Source organism: Carcharodon carcharias, chromosome 12 (assembly GCF_017639515.1).
Source record: "Carcharodon carcharias isolate sCarCar2 chromosome 12, sCarCar2.pri, whole genome shotgun sequence".
Classification (NCBI taxonomy): domain Eukaryota; kingdom Metazoa; phylum Chordata; class Chondrichthyes; order Lamniformes; family Lamnidae; genus Carcharodon; species Carcharodon carcharias.
This window is the reverse complement of record NC_054478.1, coordinates 30,492,020-30,515,714: the sequence shown is the minus strand read 5'-3', so window position 1 is coordinate 30,515,714 and position 23,695 is coordinate 30,492,020. Positions and strand designations below refer to the sequence as shown.

At 43.0% G+C, this 23,695-nt stretch overlaps 1 protein-coding gene across 1 annotated transcript in view; it reads right to left on the bottom strand.

The window, feature by feature from the left end:
* Positions 1 to 934: 934 nt before the first annotated feature.
* The window catches only part of LOC121284615 (band 4.1-like protein 5), a 111,093-nt gene continuing 88,332 nt past the window's right edge, over positions 935 to 23,695 (bottom strand). Inside the window, exons 11-16 of the mRNA XM_041200128.1 lie at positions 20,316 to 20,485; positions 17,053 to 17,159; positions 15,895 to 15,925; positions 12,850 to 12,889; positions 10,603 to 10,718; positions 935 to 2,405 (exon numbers count right to left, since the gene is read on the bottom strand). Coding sequence (XP_041056062.1) covers positions 2,276 to 2,405; positions 10,603 to 10,718; positions 12,850 to 12,889; positions 15,895 to 15,925; positions 17,053 to 17,159; positions 20,316 to 20,485 — 594 coding nt within the window. The 3' untranslated portion in view covers positions 935 to 2,275. The remainder of the gene's footprint in view (positions 2,406 to 10,602; positions 10,719 to 12,849; positions 12,890 to 15,894; positions 15,926 to 17,052; positions 17,160 to 20,315; positions 20,486 to 23,695) is intronic.

Below are 23,695 nucleotides of genomic sequence, written 5' to 3'. Positions count from 1 at the left end.
TCGGTCCAATTTTCAGTTAAAATCTCTTTCTTGTTGGTTTGTGCTTGCAGGATTTTCTCAGGCCCTGGGATGTGGGCAGACGACTTTGAGCTCTGTTGCCTCACGGATGGCTACATCTTAAATCAGAACACCATGCACTGCTAGAATCAGTATTCTTGAGATGTACACAAGTTATTCGTAAACACTTGGCTTAAAAAAAAGCCAAAGCTTGCATTATCCTGCTCTAAAGATAAAGAAATACAGAACAGTAACAGAATGTGGTTGTAAAATGCACTTTATAGATGCAAAGGAATCTAACCAAGACTGACATGGCTCAATAATAGAAACAGAATTAAAGCCAAAAAAGCATTGATTACAATTCTAAAACCTTGAAAAGGGCAATATTATTAAGAGTAAAACAGAATCAGCAACAACATTTGGCCTGTAAACACTAGGCACAATTAATACGTTATAAAAACAGAAAATGCTGGAAAAACTCAGCAGGTCTGGTAGTATCTGTGGAGAGAGAAACAGAGTTAACGTTTTGAGTCCCTATGACTCTTTAGAGCTGAAGAGAAGTAGAAATGTGATAGATTTTGTACTCTTCAAGAGAGGGTGGAGCACAATAGAAGGTCAGGTATAGGTGGGAGTTAAGAGAGATTGACAAAGATGCCATGGGCACAGGACAAAGGGAGTGTTAATGGAATGTGAAAGACTAAAGAAGGTGCTGATAGTGGCATAAAGGCAAGATAGACCTTTAGTCTTTCACACTACCATTAACGCTCCCTTTGTCCTGTGTCCATGACATTTTGGTCAATCTCTCCTTAACTCCCACCTATACCTGTCCTTCTATCTTGCTCCACCTGCTCCACCCCCTCAAACAGTATAAAACCTATCACATTTCTACTTCTCCTTAGGTCTGAAAAGTCATATGGACTCGAAATGTTAACTCTGTTTCTCTCCCCACAGATGCTGCCAGACCTGAGTTGTTCCAGCAGTTTTTGTTTTTATTTCAGATTTCCAGCATCCGCAGTATTTTGCTTTTACCTTACAGTTAATATGATATTGGCTAATAAAGCACATGTATATGCATATATGCATCACCCACCTCCTGTATAAATACACCCATGTTAACTTTCTCTCCCCCTCTCTCCGAGCCCCTTAATTCCCTTTACAAAAATAAAAGCAGCACCACAGCCAATATTGTATCGCTGCGCAACAAGTTTGAGTGCAAATTAACAGGAAGGTGAAGAGCAGCCAGGTTCTCTTTCAAAGCATCCAGTCCTGTGGAGGCGCATGCTGCTACACAAGGTGTAGCTTCACCGCTCCACACCCGTTAGAAATCAATAAACAAAGACTTCGATGGGGAGAAAGGAAGATAGCACCCAATAACATTCTTGCTGTTTGAACTGAACAAGAAAGGGTAGAAATCATAATTCCCTGTGTCAGAAAAGCATGTTTTCTCAAGAAAACAATACCCCAGACATTTTAAATGATAATTCCTGACATGGGGTGGGGGGGAGAGAGAGAGAGAGAGAGAGAGAAAAAGAAGAGAAACAGCGGGACTGCCAATTGGTGAGCTGTCAAATGACAATTTTTAAGAAACACACTTTTAAAAGGGACATCAACCTGGGACTACCATGGAACCATTGCTATTTTATTACTCTGCTCTCTGCACATCTTTCCTGCTCAACAAGCCAAGATAGCACTCATTTAATTGTTACTTTTCCCCCCACAATTAGGAATCTCAAAGCAGGCACGAATAGTTTATATTTTCCAAAAAAAACATTCTTTTTCTTCAAAATCCAAGAACATCACCTGTTGGATTCGAGGCATGTTGGGTGCACAGATTGCAAATAAGGGGAGAATTTGAAGATATGTGGTCACTGGGTACAATTCATTGTGGAGGGAAATTCTCAATGCAAGTCTTGGGTTTGGGGGAAGGAAGGGGGCATTATTCATGGGAAAATGGCCATTTAATTCTGACAAAGCCACTTACTTCCTGCTCACCTGGTTTGCACGCAAACTGACAAGATAAAATGCACGCAGTATTCTTTTAGCTAGGAGTACATCACCAAGAGATTTCAATGAACATCCCTCTTTCCATTCCTCACACTTACCACCACCAACCATCCCACCTCCCCCCTCCCCATTCAAGGAACCACTTGGCGTAGCATCATTGAACAGGCAGTAGCTCCTCTCGCCCCAGTCTGCAGTCATTGCGTACTTATCACTGAGGTGAGACAACTGAAAGCGTCCTTTCCTTGAGCTGGGATTACAAAGGATGGCATTGATTTTACTGTGCTGCTGCATTCTTCAGGTTATGCTCATAGACAAACTCAGTGTAGTTTCTGTCCGCGGCAGTGGGCAGAGCCTGCAAGTTCCATGGACATCCAGCGGGTTTGGAATCATCAGCACGGGGCAGCCTGGACCGTGGGGTAGAGTTAGTGGTTAGCAATGGGCAGACATCGATGGAATTGGAAACAAGAGGCTGCAAGAAGCAAGAGCAGGGTGGCAAGAGTGCAAGGCCACAGAGAGCAAGATAGAAAAGATTTAAAGCATTGATGTCTCCCTTAACAGCTTCATACACCATTACTGCAGTGCGGTTTGTCACTTTTAACTTTCTCAATGCTAAGGTTATACAATTGACATTCTGTAAACTTTGAATGGTAAGCATTAGAAAATAGAACTTGTGCTTGACAGCTATTTTTAAAGAACTGTTTTATTAGTTCTGAAATTCACTTCAACCTCTGTACCTTTCCCTCCCCTTTAAAACCCTCCTCTAAACCTACTTTCATTGACAATATTGGTGATCACCTTTCCTAATGCCTCCTCAGTATCAATTTTTTGTCTGATTACAATCTTGGGTTTACTACGTTAAAGACGCTATATAAACATAAGTTGTCCTTTTGTTGCATATATCACTCTCATTTTCTGTGCACTCAGAGCATTATTTAACTCAGTCCCAACACTTTCAGAAGAGTCTCGACTGCTTAACATTCAAATCCAAACTCAGGCCTTCCCCACCGCTCGGCAACTCACAAACAGCTTCACAACTTCATGCTTCAGCCACTAGGTGGAAGTGCTGCATCGAAGCATATTTGTTACGACAGTTTGCTATCTTGGGCAACTGTACACCAACATATGAACATACTAATTAGGAGCAGGAGTAGGCCCTTTGAGCCTGTTCTACCGTTCAATAAGATCATGGCTGATCCGAATGTAACCTCCTGCTTACCCCCAATAACCCGTCACCCCCTTGTTTATCAAGGATCTACCTACCTCTGCCTTGAAAACATTCAGACTCTGCTTCCCTCCACTGTCTTTTGAGGGAGATCTCTTCCCTCAGAGAAAAGATTTCTCCTCATCTCTGTCTTAAATGGATGACCCCTTATTTTTAAACAGTGGCCCTCTAGTTCTAGATTCTCCCACAAGAGGAAATATTCTCTCCACATCCACCTTGTCAATACCCCTCAAGATCTTATATATTTCAATCAAGTCACTTCTTACACTTCTAAACTCCAATGGATACAAGCCCAGCCGGTCCAACCTTTCCTCATGAGATAACCTGCCCATTCCTGGTATTAGTTTAGTAAACCTTCTCTGAACTGCTTCTAATTCATTTACATCCTTCCTTAAACAAGGAGACCAATGCTGTACACAGCACTCCGGGTGCGGTCTCTTACTAGTGTCCTATACAAGTGAAGCATAACCTCCCTATTTTTGTATTCAATTTCCCTCCCAATAAGCGAAAACATTCTATTAGCTTTCCTAACTACTTGCTGCAGCTTGCATATTAGCCTTTTGCGATTCATGCACGAGAACACTCAGATTCCTCAACCTCAGAGCTCTGCAATTTCTCACCATTTAGAAAATATACTTTTTAAAAAAAAATTCTACCTGCCAAAATGGAAGATTTCATGAGGGGGGCAAAGGCTTTGTTGGTGAAGGTGGGGGTGGTGCTGGGTGGTGTGGTGGGGTTTCTGGTGTGGAGAAGACAGGGCAAAATGTAATTAGACCGAAGGCACTTCTGTGACTACAGGTGTAAAATTGACGGTGGTTATGATCAAGGCCAGAAAGCCCCTCATTCCAAATAGAAAGTAAACGCGGACAAATTATTCATTTGACTGAGTCTGATCATTTGCCTGAACTAACGTGCCTGGAAGTTCAAAAAAAAAATTGTGTCACGCACAGAGGATTTATGCACAGTCAAGAAGATTTCAGGTTTTCAGACATCATTAAGGTACCACTGACTCCCAACAGCCATGACTCTGTGATAGCACTCTCGCAGAGTGAGAAACAAAAGCTGACAATATTACTAAAGCATCAGCTTATTTGATGATTTTGAAAGAACACTTCAAAATGCAACCAAGATACATAGGAGCAAACAGATCACATTTAAATCAGTCCTTCTGGACAATATTTACCCTTCAACCAACACCATTAAAACAGACATCTGGTCATTATCATATGACTGTTTATAGGACCTTGCTGTATGCAAAATTGGCTGCTACATTTCCTACATTACAGAATGTCAGAATTGTAATGAGGCAGAAAGAGGCCATTTGTCCCATCATGTCTGCACTGGCTCTCCAAACGAGCAAGTCACCTAGTGCCATTCCCCCACCTTCTCCCCATAATCATGCACATACTTCCTTTTCAGATAAGTCTAATTCCCCTTTGAATGCTTCAGTTGAACCTGCCTCCATCACACTCTCAGGCAGTGTATTCCAAATGGTAACCACTCACTGCATAAAAAGTTTCTCCTCGTATCACCTTTGCTGATTACTTCAAATCTGTGCCGCCTCATTCTAGATCCTTTCAAGAGTGGGAACAGTTTCTCCCTACCTACTCTGTCCAGGCCCATCATGATTTCGAATACCTCCATCAAACCTTATCTCAACCTTCTCTTCTCTAAGAGAAACAGTCCTAACTTCTGTAATTGATCTTCAGAACTGAAGTCCCTCATCCCTGGAACCATTCTCATGAATCTTTTCTGCACCCTCTCCAATACCTTCACATCCTTTCTAAAGTGCAGCCTCCAGAATTGGACGCAATATTCCAGTTGAGACTGAAGCAATGGTTTATATAAGTGCAACATATCCTCCTTGTTCTTGTACTCTATGCCCCTATTAATAAAGCCCAGGATACTGTATACTTTATTAACTGCTCTCTCAACCGGTCCTGCCACCTTCATTGATCTATGCACATATACACCCAGGTCCCTCTGCTCCTCCACCCACTTTAGAATTGTACCCTTTATTTTATATTGTCTCTCCATGTTCTTCGTACCAAAATGAATCACTTCATACTTCTCCGCATTGAATTTCATCTGCCAATTGTCTGCCCTTTCCACCAACTTGTCTATGTCCTTTTGCCGTTCTACATTAGTCACCTATATAAGTGACTACACTTCACAAGTGCTTCATTGGTTGCAAAGCATTTTGGATTGTTCCCAGGTCATGAAAGGTACTACAGAAATCACAGAATCATAGAATGGTTTCAAAACAGGAGGAGGCCATTCAGCCCATCATGTTCGTACTGGCTCTCTACAAGAGCAATTTGTCTCGTTCCACTACCCTGCCCTTGTAGACATGCAAATTTTCTCTCTTTGGTGCTTATCCAATTCCCTTTCAATAGTCACCTCACTCTCAGGCAGTGCATTCCAGATCCTAACCACATGCTGCATGAAAATATTTTTCCTCATGTCGCCTTTGGTTCTTTTTACCGGTCATCTTAAATTGATGTCCACTGGTTATTGACCCTTACACCAATGAGAATAGTTTCTTCCTATTTACTCTGTCCAATACCCTTATGTTCCTTTGGTCTGTGTGCATCTGGGGAATTGCAGAGATTTGTCAAGTGTAAATAAATTATATGACAGTCCAATATGCGTACTCCATGCAGAATTAACGCTAGAGATATCAATGCTTTAGAATGAATGTGAGTAAGAAAATATAAAGATCCTCAAAGCGCAGCGTTTTGAAGGACAGCGATAAAGTCTAGAATGAGCAACATACAGAGGACAGTGAGAGGTACATAGCATTAAGTGAACTCAGCATGAACCAAGCATAATGATGCAATATTCCTTACAGTAATTTAGGGAGAAAGCTCATCTCACTTGACTTTAAAAAGCTATGGCTGCAACCCTGCCAGTCAGTCTTCAGTATTGCCACAGAGCAAATAGGCCATTTTGTCTTCATGCAATTGTTACTTCAGAGCAGAGCAAAGCAGAGCAAGCGTTCACATACAATGTTAGCAACAGGGCTTCATCGCTTTCTTCAAAGGGCCTCACTCACTCCTTCCAAACACATTTGAGCAGGAGAAGTAGTTGCATCGGATAATAGGATATAATCTCCACAGAGGAGGATAAAGGAATTGATTAGGAATGATATTTTATTTTAACAAATTGCTGGGTCTGCCAATAACTCCTCTCCTACAAGTACTTGCATTAGCTATTGTCACTACAAGTTTAGGTTAATGCTACCTACTCAATAATAGGTAGCAGTGTGAGAGGGATTAGAAGTCATTGTGAACTATGAGGAATGAAGGTTCAGCTGTGTATGAATGTCTCAACTAAGATGGAATCACTATCTTTTTAATTGCCCACAATAGTGATAGCTTGCATCAGCTACAGAAATATTAATGCACCCATTTGATTTATAAGGGGTAGAGATCTTTGAAAGTAAAATATTTCTGGTTTAATTGTGTTTTGGAGAGTAACGAGGATAGGTAGGAATATAAACTGTGGACATTGACTTGTTAATGGTTTAGGATGGGGAGCCATGGCAGATGTGCCATTACCTGCGAAGGGAGCGTATTTTGTGGGCTGAATTACCTTTTCTCATTCTGAGCTACGCCATACCCTTACTGTTGTTTGATCTCTCGCTAAGAAACTCTGTTTTTCAAAGAGGAATCAATAGAAATTTGTTGTTCCTATAAATCACTCTTTGTGGTTTAACAGCTGAGTCAATGGCAGTGAAAAGTGGAGTGTTGGGTCACATACCACAAGTACAAGGGTTATTAGAAAGATGCACTATAAATCAAGTTCTGCCAGATTCCTGAGGAATGGGACTATGAATCTGTCACCTGTGCAGCACAACTGGTCAGCGTTTCAAACATGGGTTGCAAGCTTGGATTAATATTTTGTGGTTTTTGCCCAATTACCCCAGTTGGAGACATATTTCAGAGCTTTATCCTTCTGGAGTTTTGCCAGCAGTTGATTGCCTCCTTTATGAGATTAAGTGGGTCAAGTGGAATGCACAAAAGGCCAAGTTGCACATGGCAATTGGAGGGAAGGGACTTTATGGAACAACGGGCCTTCGATTTGTAGATTAGCATGGCTTAAAAGTTTAATTCTCTTGTAGTTAAACCTTCAATCCAGTTAACAAGGCAAATTCTGTAGGTTTGATTCCTCATAAAAAGTTAAACCTGCATTTTCCTCCTCCCATCACCGCTGGCAATTTTCTAAAACCCAAATTGGCCTCATCCTGTGATTCTGAGCAAAAGAATGAGAGGGTGACTTGAGACAATTAGCAGACATTGGTTTGGTAGAATTACACTTGATTACAGTGTGATTATTTGTTTGTTCTGAGCTGTTGAGACTTTTGGTTGGCCACATTTCAATTTTATCACTAAGTATGCAGTTGAGAGCAACTTGGAGCCCTATGGTAGATAATGAGTGAGTTGGCATGCAGGGTGTAATGGCGAAGGGTGGTGGGCAGGGTGGCATGGGTTGGCACTAAGTAGCATGGAGGCTACAAAGAGCTATGGGGATGAGTGGGGAGCAGGGGCTAGCATATGAGGGGCCATGGGGGCTGGGGGGGGGGGGGGGGGGGGGGGCATGAGGTGGCATGGATGCAGCATGGGCAGTGTGGGGGGTGGGGGGGGGGGCGGGGTGTTTGAGGACTGTTTTTTGTTTCATTCCTCTTTTTCATAGCTTCAACAAAACTGCTGGGGCACAGAGGCAGGCCTGTCGCCCAGCCTGTCTCCACACCCCAGCAGCCTCCAAACTCTGGACAGCAGCTACAACTCCCATTTTCGCCCGAGCCTTCAGCGTAAATACCCAAACTTCCAGGGCACTTGCTCCCAGGTCAGGTTTACAGAACCGGGAATTGTCTCCGCCCTGCTCTCCTGACCTGGGAGTGAAAATTCAGGCCTACATGAGTCAAGCTGAATTCTTGCAGGAGGTTGTTGGAGATTTAAGAGAAGGGAAGAAAAATTTGCAGCATTAAATTCCATGGCCTCCACCCACCTGCTGGATGAGACCAATCAAGTGGGTTCGTTGACTGGACCATGGATTTAATGCTGGCATAATTGACCCAGCAAATGATTCAAGTTTATATGATCACTTAAAAAGCTAAATCAAATCCAAATCGCTGTTTAAACATGAACACGGGCCCTGCCCATGCAGAATTATTTTGAAGCTCAGTTTAAGCAGTCATGTACACTCGAGAAGAATTGGAGATTTATCATGAGAACATCAACTACAAAACAGATGGGAATTCCATCTAAAACAGCTAAACCAGAGTTTTCTCGACAGCGCAGGTCATGTGTGTGGACGTTAGATTGATTCCTTGGATGAGAGGCCTGTCCTAGGAGGAGAGGGTGAGTAGAATAGGCCGATACTCTCTAGAGTTAAGAATGAGAGGTGATTTCATTGAATCATACAAAATTCTTAGAGAAGCTGGCAGGGTAGGTGCAGAGAGATTGGTTCTCCTGGATGGAGTCTAGAACTAGGGGCAAAGTCTCAGGATAAGGGGTCAGCAATTTAGGGCTGAGATAAAGAGAGGTTTCTTCATTCAGTGGGCTGTGAATTCTTGGAATTCACTACCTCCAAGAATCGTGGATGCTCAGTTGTTGAGTATATTCACAACAGGGGATGATAGGTTCTCAGGCAGTAGGGGAATAAAGGATATGGGAATAGGGCAGGAATGTGGAGTTGAGATATAAGTTCAGCCATGATCTAATTGAATGGTGGAGTTGGCACTAGGGGCTGCAAGGCCTACTCCTGCTCCTATTTCTTATGCTTTTAGAAAGAAATCTTACACATGACTTCACACACAGCCAGGAAAGTTAATCAGAGGATTTGCAGAAGAGCGAGCGTTTTCTCTCTCTCATCATAAGCAGAAAGTAAGGCATGCAGAAAACGATCCTTCAGAGCACCAGCGGATGATTCATTCTGTTATGGTCAGCCCACCCCAGATCACATACCCAGCAATCAGGTCAAAGAGAAAAACCATCACCCACCACCATTGGAAGGAACAACCGCATTCAACGGTTCCGCACTACGTCAAGCGCTGGAGTTCCACCACCTTGAGCACATAGAGTCCAGAGACTGAACAGATCAGAAGTGAGACAAAAATTCAAAGAAGCCAGTTGATTCAATCGTTTTGATTTGGAGCTGCAGACAGCAGCAAACAGCAGCACGCAAAACAGAAAGGAAGACCATCAAAGCTTCAAGTGGCAGCCTGGCAACAACCATCATTAGCAGAGCCCAACTTGGGACACTAAATTTAAAAACTGGTTAACTGGTAACATGCCCAGACCTGCACATGAAACAAGACAGAAAGGGAAAGTGGGGACAGTGGAACCTCATTATTACCAAATCCTGGACATTAACACAATTACTCTCATCAGCAGTTCATCTTATCTAGATGTGAGCTCTTCCATTGACATTAATGGAGCTTCCACACAAGCTGAGTTTGTAACTCTGAGGTTCCGTATGTTAATTGGTGCTTGTTTTGGTCACATCCCCCAATCTCTCTTTCTGAGGGTGAGGGTCCACCTTCTCCAAGTATCTGTGAAGGCTCACAAGATACTTTCTTTCTAACATTTAAGAATGCAAGTAAATGCATGGTTACTGTTGCCAAGTTATGCTACCGATCCGAATTGCACGTGGATGAATCTTCAAGGCTGGGCCTACAAAGGAGTCCTCAGTCCTGGTGGTAGGGGACAATATCTGATTCAACCCATATCTGTGCTTGGTCAGGTCTGGCACATGTTTACCCAATTAGAGCTTCCTCTGTAAAACAAAAAGCCTCACTTCACTGTGATATTTTTCATCCAAACATCATTACGCTTGAACATTTTAATGGTAAAGGCAATCTTGGAACCACAGTTCATTTCTCATTGAAAGGCATAACATTCATTAGAAAGGCACAGAATCACTGTAGCTGAGATTGCAGACTGTCCAGGTGTGCAGTTACCAAATTACTGTGTTTGAATTGATTCAAAATATGCAATTCCAATGGAAAACTGTTCCTTAAAAAGACTTGTTGAAAGCTTGTTTAAACAATGTTAAACTTGCACACCACAAATTAGCGATAACATTAATAACCTCTCAAGCCAATGAATGGTATAAAAAGGCCTCTTAACTCCTTTGGCTTGCTGTTTGGGTTCAGTTTTTTAGCCAGCAATGGAAGACAACATTCACCAATATGGAATATCATATTTGGCTTTTGAATTTCTAATATGCCATAAGAATTTATTTGAACAAGAATTTAACTCTAAAGCATTCACTAAGTTTGTGCTGTGCAATTATAGTTCAAATGGTTCTAACGGTTTTACAATCACTTGTTAACATTACTTAGGGTATTGAATGCTGAAGGTCACGATCCTTACCTCCGCTTCTCGGAATGGTTGAGGCCTGGACTTCTGGGTAGGTTCTCAATTTCAATTGGTACAGGGGCACTGGGTAACGATGCAACAACAGGGGCAGCTGACCTCATCATCGCGGCCTGAGACAGAAATTAAACACCCACGTGAAGGGATGTTACATTTTGGTAACCATGCACCATACGGGCTCAAACTGCAGACACTTAAGAGATGGATTTTCCCAGCCCAGTGATTTTTTTCTTTATTCTTTCATGGGGGTGCAGGAGTCGCTGACAACGCCAGCATTTGTTGCCCATCCTTAAATGCCCTTAAACTGAGCAGCTTGCTAGGTTCATTTCATTTCAGGGGGCAGTTAAGAGCCAACCACATTTCTGTGGGTCTGGAGTCACATGTAGGCCAGACCAGGTAAGGATGGCAGATTTCCTTCCCTAAAGGACATTAGTAAGCAAGATGGGTTTTTACGACAAACAATGATAGCTGCCATGGTCACCATTACCAATACTAGCTTTGTATTTCAGATTTATTATCTGAATTCAAATTCCACAATCTGCCAAGGTGGGATTCGAACCCATGTCCCCAGAACATTAGCTGAATCTCTGGATTACCCCATGGTGGAGGACTCGGAAGAGTAGGGAGGGCGGCAAAACGGGAGGGGTGGGTGGGGGTTGGGGGGTGGTGGGTGGGGTTGGTGGTGTTGGGGATCGGATGGTCTGGTGACCTGCATCAGAATGGCTCCCCAAAGCATTCCCATCTCTGGGGAATTTTCCCAGAGGCTAACTGGGAATCAGACTGGTTGCCTGCTACATGGAGGCATCAGCTTATTAGGCTGGTAAGGGCCCCAATTAGAGCTAATTTTGGAGCCTCACTGGAACTTTCCTACCTGTGGAGAGGCCCCTCAGTGCATTCAGAGACCACCAGCTCATTGAAGATGGAGTCCCTATGGCAGACCAGGGACCCTTAGACTTAGATGTTCCATGACCCATTAATGGGGCCACATGGATCAAAGTGCGCAATTGTAGCAGAGCACATATCTGCGTTTGCTCAGGCCTGGAACACGTTTGCCCAATAACAGCTTCCTCTGCAAAACAAGTGGAGCCTCGATGTCTCCAACAGTTTGAGTCGTCTTTATTTTCTGTGGTCTGTGTTGCCCAGCAAGGACGCATCCACGTTGAAATGCCCTCGCAATTTCCAACCTACCTTGGCAGCATCCACCTCTCCAGTGGAGCTGCCGAGTCTTCTGAGCTGGCTGGCAACATCAAGAGTCCGCCTATCGTCTTTAATAGGACGCTGAGTGCAGAGGCAGCCGGTTAGGAGGCTGCGTCCCAGAATATCGTACTGCCAATCTCACCGCCACCAACTGCGGGCTTGGGACCCCCATTTGGCCCCAAAGCCTCTGGGGAAAATCCAGCCCTCACATTTTGCATGATGGAAATAATACAATTCACCCCATCCCATGTTACACGCTTGTTACATGCTCAGTTTTCTCACAATGATATCGCTCCGTCACATTGCAACAGTTCAAAATTCATTAACAATTTATTACTTTTGCTAATAAGTCAAATGCAACCATCATTCTGCAACATCAGTGACCAACACAAAGCAAAGAGACGAACAATAAATTGATTTGCTTCTTGATGATATGATCGAGGGTTATTTTCAGTGCAAAGATGTGGTGCAGATTAGCCATGACTTATTTGAATCGTAGAGCAAGCCCAATGTCCCCTATTGGTCAGAACAAAATAGTAGATCCAATGTCAAAGTAGCGTTCAAAGCAGTTATTTACCTTTACCTGCAAGTGGAGTCTGAGCTTTGAATTAAATACTAACATTCAAGAGAGAATTGGATTCATGTTTGTAAACAAAATAATTGCAGCAGGGGTACGGGGAAAAGAGGCGAGTAGGATTACCAGATAGAACCTTCAAAGAGCTGATGAGCTGAATAGACTCCTTCTGTGCTATATAATTCAATGAATGCAACATGATTGTCATTTTTACAGAATGTGTCAGCTGAGAGTCACACTTCCAGCAATTAAGCATAAACAGACACAGACCTGCTATGTTTCTTTTTAAGGTTTCCGCTCTTGATTGCATTAAAAGACATTCAAAAAAAGAACTTAAATTTCGTCAGGGTATCCCGTTGTCACTGCTCCAGGGCCAACAAGACAGTGCGCACAGACATGGCCCCACAGAAGGCAAGCCATGGATGGAAGAAGGAGCCAGATACCGTGTACACAGAATGATAACAGACACATACCTGGGAGAGAAGTTTCTGGCTTGCTGCGTTACTGTGAGAACTGGTTTAAAAAAGAAGAAAATAATGATCTCAATTGGTTTTTTCTTTACAGAAAAACAAGTGGTGAGATAATATTTTAACTATGACTTAAGCTTTTTAGCATATCCTGCACTAAAAACTCCTTAACTTGTTTTTCCTTTTAGTGATTCTAATTGTTTAACACAAAATCATTTAGCTAAATTAAGGCAGTGGAAACCATGACTAATACAACAATTAAACTGTAACCCAGCAAACAGGCCCATATCCTCAAATCTAGGTTTAAAGCCGCAATATGAAAGGATTTTACCAAGGCAGTCTTCACAAACGCAAGGACAGTTTACAATGACTATACCAAACAGGCAAGCCTGGCCTCCACTTTGGGATGGAACTCTTGAAAAGGTTCGCTTTGGGATCCCTACATTTCACTGGATAACAGCTAATTTTTTCTTACTGATCCGCTCGAAGCCCTGACTGACTCAGAACATCATGACATTGGACTGGTCTTGCACAGTCCTACACTCTCCTCACATATGCGGCCTGGCCCCTCGCCACTAGTGTCAGAGTTGAAAAGACTAAAGATAAATCTTTGAAAGTCTATTGGTATTTTTTTAAATCCATCACTCATAAGTAACATGCTGCTGAAAAGTGCCTGTACATCCAGACATCATGGAGGAAGGATCAGATTTTGGGATATCCATACCCTCCTCTTTTGACAAACAGTTTTGTCGGCATTTATTATTCAGCTTTCACACATGATTATTCGTAAAGGTCAGGCATTACTTGAGGAACGACAGCCCAAAAGAAGCCAGGGTCTTTGAGAAAAAGGATGTGTTGGGGAGATATCCATATAAGATGGAAGTAGATCAATAGACCCCCACTTTATTACCACTTGCTTACAAGGTGAACAGTCAAAAGGAGAATGAGTGTTTGGAAGGTTGAAAATCACCCCACAATGACTTCACTCCAAGCACAAGGCTTTAAGAGAGGCCATTCACTAGGGTCCTCTGGGAGCCTCTCATCCAGGCAACTTGCTGTGGTTCACATCTCCATCAAGTTGTGTTCAGTTAGCAGGGAAGGGAGGCCACTAAACAGTGTGACTAGGCTCTGCACTTCTGTAACAAGCGGAGTGTACCAAACTCGAGGAATAGCCACAACATTACTGATAAAGGAGAACAAATTGCATTTAGCAGGAAGATAGGTTTATGCTCTTCTGCGTGCAAGCAGGAAAAAAGTTGCATTTTAAAAAGGACTGAATTGTGTCTCAATAAATAGGTGGTGCAAGGAACATTGTAAGAACTTCAAACTAATGCAATAATTCTGTTTGGTGGCACCACAATGTCATAACCTTTACCCTCCTTTTTAAACATGTACATCATATGATCTGCTGCAATTTCAATCAATCAATCATTCTCTAGTGACCATCATATGGGAGGGGGGAGAGCAGACCAGATTGGGAATATGAAAAAGGGTAAGGCGGCCAAGTCACTTAGTTTAATAAGAAGTACAAGGAGTGAAAACCAACAAGCGCCATTTGACACATCACGTACAACAATTTGAAATAATATGAACTCTCAGGCACTCATGTGAAGTTCTTCCTTTCAAGCTGTGTAAATCTTTTATGCTTCAAAGATGTCTCAGAAATCAGCCAGAATACTCGAAAGTCCAACGAGTTTATTTACAGAGTGGCAGAATCGTATGTATCAGGAAAGTGACATATCAGATTTCAGTCTGTACATATCTACTCCATACCAGGGCCAGCTATTCCTACCTCTGTAATATCGCCTGACTCTGCCCCTGCCTCAGCTCATCAGCTACTGAAACCCTCATCCATGCCTTCAATATCTCTAGGCTTGATTATCCCAAGACTCTCCAGGCTGGTCTCCCATCGTCCCCCTTCCTACATTCGAATTCATCAAAAATCATGCGCTGCTTATGCTAACTCGCAGTAAATGCTGTTCACCCCATACCCATGTTCACTGACCTACACTGACCCCTTGCCTGCAAGTGGCTTGATTTTAAAATTCTCAACCTTGCTTGCAAACCCCTCTATGTCCTCACCCCTCCCTACATCCGTAAGCACCTTCAGCATCCCCCTCCCACCGAGATCATGGTGCTTTTTCCAATTTCAGCCTCCTGAGAAACCCCCATTTTTAAAAAAGAAATCACCCCACCATTGGCTATGCTTCAATCTGTCAAGGCCCAAAGCTCTGGGAGTTCCCTCCCTAAGCCATTCCATCTCTCTTTCCACCTTTAAAACAATCTTTAAAATCTATTTCTTTGACCAAGCTTTGGTTCACCTGCCCCTATATCTCCTTACGTGGCTTTGTGTCATGTTTTGTCTGATAAGCCTTCAATGAAGCGCCTTGGCATATTTTACAATGTTAAAGGCATTATGTAAATGCAAGCTGTTGTTAGGTTAGCAAATTTAAGTAAGGGCACTGAAATTGGCTTTGGTGCCACAGATACAAAATGAGGAACTGGGCAATATTCTCAAACCGTGCTGCACGTGTTGGCATCTGAATGTGCTCGCATGTCGGGTAAGAACAGAACCAGACTTTGATATTATGACCCCAAGTTGAACTGCTAACACTTACTCATACAGGCTCACTCATATATAGTGAGCATCAACAGTCATATCCAGCTTATTTATTTTTTAAGATATTAATTAGACAGCAATGCAATCACCAGGTTTGTATCATATTGAACACTACAAATTGTTCTAGAAGATACCTCTGAAGGCTGCAAACTCCTGACTTGTAATAAAAACAGAAAATGCAGGAAAGTCTCAGCAGAGTCAGGCAGCATCGTGAGAGAAATAGAGTTAAGGTAGAGTTTATGTGAACTCTGTTTGTCTCTCCACAGATGCCAATCAGGCCTGCTGAGAATTTCCAGCATCTGAAGTATTTTGCTCTTGACTCTCAGACTGGCCACATGGTCTTTTGAGAACAAACAACTTTTCAACAGATTCTACCTGGTCAGCGACTCTCAGTTATCTCTTAGTTTGAATTCAGTAAAGCATCTACCTACCTTGGTTCCAAGTGTCTGTTGAAAGGATTGGCTGTAAAGGTACACAAATAATGGCAGTCAGTAGTGTTCTGGCCACATAATATTTAATGGTTAATGTTGGTGCAAAGGGATAACACATATACAGCAATCCAAAATCAGTTATGAAAAGAAAATAAAGTAATTATATAGCTGCTCATGGGAACTCCATTCAGTTCCAGTCATAGACCACAGAATTTAAGCATTGCTAATAATATTGAAAAAAGCCTTCACACTCCCCTCCCCCCACCGATCCCCAACAAAAATAACACATCCAATTTACAGTATCTGCCAGTGATTTCCTCAACCCACCATATCCCTGGTCTCCCTGGAGAATACTACCTCCACATATTGGTGTAAGGTCAGTGACAGTCTTACTCTTTCCCAATACCTCATCTTGCAACACCAGAATAGTTAAACATCAACCTCCCTCACACACACAAGGAATTTGAAAGGAAATTGGGTAATTGCTCGAAAAGGAAACAACTGCTGAGCTATGCGGAAAAGAGCAGGGGAGTGAGATGAATTGGATCGCTCTTTCAAAGGGCTGGTACAGGCACAATGGGCTGAATGGCCACCTTCCCATGCTGTAAGGTCCTATGAAAGAAATGCAGAAATCTGCTGACTGATTCACAGATATTCCTCCACTCACACCACACCACCCTCCAACCCCCACCTCTCGGGACCTCCTAGTCAAAAATCCTGTGGCATATTATATCACCATGCACAAAATGTAGACTCTGCATGTGACTAATCAGGGCCAGAGTGATTCCAGGACTTTTGTCAACCGGCTTAAGGTGAGGAATTTTCCATTTTTCTTCCCCCAGATTGGCCTAGGTTTTGTGATCCTCCCAGGATTTTGGATGGGATGGGGAGTCTATATATTGTGAAGCACAAGGCATCACTGTTGTGTAGGACAGGCTAGATGGATCAGAGAGTCTTTTCTTGTTCATAATTGTTCATTTCAAAGAGCTGAAGTGCAATATGCGTACATTTTAGTGCCAAGAGGTCACAACCTGTGCTGGCTTTAATACAAGGGGTATGTGCCCTGTTCAAAGGCTGATTATAATCGTAGAAAATAACTAGAAACCATTTCCAGGACTCTCTACACTCAGGTGACTGCATCATCAGTCAGGTTATTACCTCGCTGCTGCGTCGATCTTCTTGAATAACGTCTGCTGGGCCGGCGCTCGAAGGACACTTGCCGTCGTGGTTTATTGATTTTGGTGGTCTGGTACTCTGTTCTGCCACTGGAAATCAACCACTTCAGAAATTAACTCCTGAAATTGCTACAGGTGGGGCAGAGGTACAAAAATTTATGGCCGCTTCTGACACTAGGGTTGGAGTCATTCAGCAGCAATGCATCAGTCCCTCCAGCTATTAGCAGAGCCAAACAAAACAAGAAAATCCCACCTTCTGGAAAAGGCTCATTTTTCTTTTCAAAAAGCAAGTTAAAGTTGAAGGGATCTTGGAAGTCCACTGGCATTGCCAAACTATAAATTTGTGGCTCACACGCCAGGCATTCTAGATCCCAAAGGCTCATTAATAATGTTTCAAGCCAATGAATGATAGATAACGGCCTCAAAGCTCTTCAGATCAATTTTGTTGTCAATCAGACAATGCGAGAGAGATGATCTGGTGAGTGTGCGCGCAAGAGAGATGGTCTGGTGTGTGTATGTGCAGAGGGGACTGGGGGAGGACACCTGATGAGAACTGGATCAGTGTCAGCCTTATCTCCCGTCCTTTCACTCCATGGATGAATAACCCAGTCACATATCCAAAGAAGAGTTATTTGGGGGAAGCACTAGAGGGTAAACAGTGCTTACATAGCTGTATTACAATAGGAGTCAAAACCTTCAAGAGAAGATAGAAAGGAGGGGAAAAGGGAGGGAATAAAAGAGAAAAAGATTGGCTGTTTGATAAGAAAAGTAAAAGTTAAAATGTTAATAAAAATATTGAATAGATGTCATGTCACTGCCGAACTGAATTTTGTTACATTTCAGCACTTTTCTTAAAGGGGTTAGCTCCATTTCACAAGCAGACATTTAACCAAGGTCAATTTTAAAAGTAACACTGAATCCAAATTAAACAGTGCCATACAGCACAATACAATTCCACACAGTGGATTGAACTCTAATGCAGCTAATATATAGTTGGTATAAAGCAGTATGAACAAACAGCAGAGGGATACATTTTCCATTTGCACCAATGACATGCACACACATTGCCAACCATATTCTGGCTGCACATACTGTTTGATACGCTCACTCAATCTCCATTTATATATTGAATTACATTACAGGCCAGCTGGTCTCTCTGATCTATGCCAACCATTATGCTCCACACAAGCCTCCCCAAGCCCCTCTTCATCTAATTCTATCAGCCTACCTTTCTATTCCTTTTCTCTCTCCTGTCCTTATCTATCTTGCCTTTACTCACTTCAACTACCCCTTGTGGTAGCAAGTTCCATATCCTAACCATTCTTTGATGAAAGCAACTTCTCCTGAGTCAATAATAAATCGAATAGGGAACTAACTGATACTCAGGACTCTAATTTTGGTCACCCCCACAAATAGAAACATTTTCTCCACATCTACACTTATCAGACATTTTCCTTATTTTAAAGGCCTCTATTAGAACATCCCTCAACTTCTTTTTTACAGAATAAAAGGCACGAGCTTGTTCAAGGAGTCTTCCCTGAAGGTTCTAATCTCTCAGCTCAGGTATCCTTTTAATTAGACCAATTTTCCATTGCTCTAGTTTTCGATGTTTATTCTCTCATTAGAGAACCGAGGAAATAAAAAAGAGTAGCCATCCTTTGCTGCACCTCCCCCCCCCCCCCCCCCCCCCCCCCACTCAGATTCCTGTTGCACACTTAGCTGATCAATGGACCATGTGAATGAAGGGGACCTGACTCACGGCGCAAAATGGTGAAGTGGTGAGAATGCAAAAGGATTACATGGTCCTCTTCATCGGTACTGCGCAAAAAAAAAAACACCTCACTTCATCCTAGCACAAGACCTGCAGCCTGAAATGTGCCTTCAGTAGTCATTCAACAGTTTAGCTTTCAGGCCCAACCAATTGAAAAGGCTCCTTTAAATACAGTAATCAGCTATGTTGGGAGGGAATAAAGCGAGGTTCCTATGCACCAAGGCACTCAAACACATTTACTGCTGTTGAAATGGATGGCTGATTTTTCGTAGATGGCAGTGATAAGCAGCTTCCCATACAGGACTTCCCATCAACTGGGGAGGTGCATCCGATGTGTGTGGAGTGGTTGGGCGGGGTGCAGAATGATAACACAGGAAGGACTTACATACTCAACATGGAAAGATAGGACAAAGCTCAAAAAACAGGCATAAAGATTTATAAGCAGCCCACTATTTTGTGATCACTATAAACTTCAATGGTAAATATACTTGGTGCTGAGCAAGTGACATAATAAACTAAACTGCAAGTTGAGCTCCAGTCTGTGCAAAACCTTATCCCACATTAATAGGGAATCCTGAATTCAGGACATGTCAATGCCCATACTGTCACTGTCTACAGTCAGTCACCATGACAGAGGGTCAACCTGCATCTACCAACCAGGAACACACAGTGCTGTCTCCCAGCAATTAAGAGATTTTAATTTAATTTTACAAAATAGATTCACAAGGATGATAGCAGTTCTGGGAAATTGTAACCATCAGCGAAGACCAAGAGACTGAGGCTCTCCTCCATAAAGAGAAGGCTGAGGACTGACCTGATAGAAGGCTTTAAAATTATGATGGGGTTCGATAGGTTAGACGTAAAGATGATGTTTCTACTTGGGAAGTCTAAAACTCGGGGCCATCAGTAGGAGATAAGCCCCAATAAATCCATTTTGAAATTGAGGCAACACTTCTTTACCCAGAGAATGGCGGGAATGTGGAACTTGCTACCACATGAAGTGGTTGAGGTTAATAGCATAGATGGGTTTAAGGGAAGCTAGAAAAGTATATGAGAGGGAAATGAATAGAGGGGTATGTTAATGGGGTTAAGCAAGGTGGGAGGAGGCTCATGTGGAGCCTTAACACTGGCATAGATTAGTTGGCATTTCTCTGCTGTAGATATTACCTAAACGTATAAGGTAAGCTGACAATTTGTTATACTTCTGGGAATCCCCCAAAAATATACTGTCATGACTGCACTGATAATATCCATTCAAAAGTATACACTCTCCTAAACCATCAATCACATCCATCGATTATTAAGGGTTTCAAAGGTCAGGCCCTTATCTACATTATTTCCCTTAAAATTCATGCTTCTTTAACGAGTTCCCGTTAATATTCCATCTGACACCACTTGCCATTCACCACCCTGCAAACCACCCAGTGCATTTTGTCAAGTAATTTAACAGATCCCATGGTTTCGGGACACTTTACCTGTATCTGAACCGGGAGCCCATCCGCACAAAGGATAGCTGGTTTGAATTCTTCTGGACAGGTCCCCGCAGTCGGAAAAACGCATGGTGCTCCACAGCACATTTCCAGAGGTGTTTGCAAGCTTTAGGGTGATCCAGCCGAAATACAAAGGTGTGTTCTTGTTCTTTGCCCTTGTGGAAAAAGTAATGTTCAAGTCATTCATTTGGTTGTCTCACCTGGTTTTGTGCTGTTCCCTATTGTCTTCGATGCTACATGTGCCTCCACTCAGCGGGCAAGGGAGCAGAGTATTCAGAAACAGGATTTTTACTATAGTAACCATCCCATCACTGCCCCAGTGGAAGAACACACTGTCCTGTGTGGTACTCAGCTACACAGCTGCAGAAGGTTCCAGGTTCACTCCCACTCATTCTAGACTTTCCCCATGAAGAATGATCAGTTCTATCAGGTCAGGTCACGGAGAGTGCTGTGGGGACTACAGAGCTGATGACCATCCAACTGCCTGGCAGCTCTCTCTAAAGCAAGAGTTCCTCCTGGAGATAGGGATGGAAGTCTCCCCTTACATTAAATTGCTGAGGGCAGCTGTCACGAGGCTGGGCAGGCTCACCACTGACATTTTAATCGGGCGGTTGGGGACCACGGCATCCAGTCAAATCCAGCCTTATGATTGTATTTTCAAGTAAGAAGTCAACACCACCAAAGTGCAAGAGGGGGCAGGGGAAGGCAAACAATGGGTGGGCCTAAAAATTAATGAGTAAAGGCCACCACCACACTTAATGAAACCTTAGTGAAGCTACCTATTAAGCAAAGAAAAATTAGGCAAGTTCACCATAAGAATGGACTAACACTGGCCTGTTAGGATTCACAGACATTGAGAGCAATTTCAGTGAATATCAGATCAAGGTAAACCAGGATAAGCAACTCCAGGAAGATGAATGGGTTTTTAAAAACTTCTGTCAAACAAAATGGTAAATTCCAGTCTACATAACTTGAGATTGGTTTTGATATTAATCTCGCTTCATTCTGCTCCGATTCCACCCTTTCTTCTATTGGAAATGATTGGGGCCTCTGCAACTGAAGGGCAGAATCTCCACAAAGGCAAAAATTCCTGCCCACAGAATGTAGGAGTTGGAAATAACAGCTAGGCTTGAGTCTATGAGGCTGTTGAGGGGAGAGGGGAGGGAAGGAGAGATGGAAACCGGAGGGAATGTGAGAAGGGTAAAGAAAAGGAAAAGCTGGCACTTACATGGTGTCTTTCATATGAACATAAGAAATAGTAGCAGAGTAAACACCACAGACCATTGAGCCTGCTCTGCTATTCAATACACGGCTGATCTTGGGCTTCAACTCCATTTTCCCGTCCGCTCTCCATATTACTTAATTCCCTGAGACACCAAAAATCAGCCTTAAATGTATTCAATGATGGATTCTCTCACGGGTGGAGAATTCCAAAGGTTCCCAGCCCTTTGAGTGAAGCAATTTCGCCTCATCTTGGTGCTAAATGATCGGCCCCTTATCCTGAGGCTGTGCCCGTGCTTCAGATTCCCTGACCAGCTTAAACAATCTCTCAGCGTCCAGCCCATCAATGCCCTTGAGAGTTTTGTGGGTTTCAATGAGATTGCTCCTCATTCTTTTCAACTCGAGATTATAGATCCTATTTACTCAGCTGCTCATCATAGGACAACCCTCTCATTTCGGGAACCAATTTAGCAAACCTTTGCTTTAGCCACCTCAGGCCATCTCAAAATGCTTTGCGGCCAGTGAAGTGCTTTTAAACGGTTGAAATGTAGGAAACATAATGGGCCAATTTGCACACAGCAAGCTCCCACAAGCAGCAATAAGGTGAATAACTAGATAATAAAAGCAAAATGCCGCAGGTGCTGGGAATCGGAAAAAAAATAGAACATGCTGGAAAAAAATCAGCAGATCTGGCAGCATCTATGGAGAGAGAAACAGGGTTAACATTTTGAGTCTGTATGACTCTTCTTCAGAGCTGATATAACCAGAAATAACCAGATAATCTATTTTAGCAATGGCAGCTGAGAATAAACATTGGCCAGGACATTAGAAGATCTCTTTCTGTTCTGCTTCAGTGTCATGGCATCAGCTATAGGACCTTGGTTTAAAGTCTCATTTGAAAGATGGTGTCTCCAACAGCGTAGGGTTTCCTCAGTGTTGTACTGAATTGTCAGCCTAGGTTATGAGTTCAAACCTCTGGAGTAGGATTTGAATCCACAACCATCCAACTCGGAAGTGAAAATGCTGCTGAATGAGCCAAGGTTGTCACAATTATTGTAGGTCGGAGCTGGAAGGGAAAAGAATGGATGCCAAAGGGGAATTCTGATGGAGATTACACTTCAAATGCGAATCATACTCTCCCTTTAAAAACAACCTGAAATCCATTTTCAAAATTATGCAAGATTCTGGTCAGAGAATCGGCAACAGGGGCACAAGCCTGGATTTTCATCCTTGCAGCAGGTAGCGGGAGTCTGGAAAATTCCTGGCTTAGCCCACCCACCTTGGGAGAAAGTGCCCACTAAGGCAGGATTTTCATTGTGTGGGGGATTGGGAGGCAGGTGCAGGCTGGGATTGAGCCAGCCAACCTGGGAAAACGTTCGGAGGCAGCCATAAGGACTGCTAGGTTCGGAGGTGGGCTGTTTAAAAGGACCCCCTTGGTGCTGTGGGACTTCATCCCAGTTAAAATAAAAACAAAAAGGCCCTCCAACCCTCACACCATTCCCCCCACTCTCTCCCCATGTCCCATCCATGCCACTTCATACCCCCTTCCAACCATACCTTATGGCTCCTCATTCCTCCGAGACTAAGGTAAGACCTCCAAACAGTCCTTACGACTCCTCGTGCCCCCCCTGTGCCAAGCTATGGCATTTCCATGCCCATTTGCCCATTATACACTGTAGTTGCAATAAGCCCTAGTGACAGTAGGATGTGTGAAAAAGCTTTTTAAAAAAAAAAATCAACATTTGTTGATAACTTAGCACTTTCTTTAAAAAAAAAACTCCTTTTCACCGTAGCCCAATAAAAGCTTCAATCATCCAGACACTTGGAAGTTTCAATAGCTGAAACTGCAGGCACTTGAAATACCTCTTAATCTTGTGTTAATAAACATACATTGTGAAATTGACAGCAGAGACCCGAGAGCCAGAGCTGTCAATCAAGCAATGTTTTTTTCTGGGGCTTAGGTGTTTCAGTACTTTATTGGATTTCTGAGTTCTCGGGTGAGATGGGAGTCCAGAAATCCATTGGAGTGCCAGATTGACCTTTTGACCTGATCCAGCATGCACCCTTTAAAAGGCCCTGTTGAAAATCAGAAAACCAGGGATTTGGGTCGGGAATTCCAGATTCAGGTCCCAGCCGCCATTTTT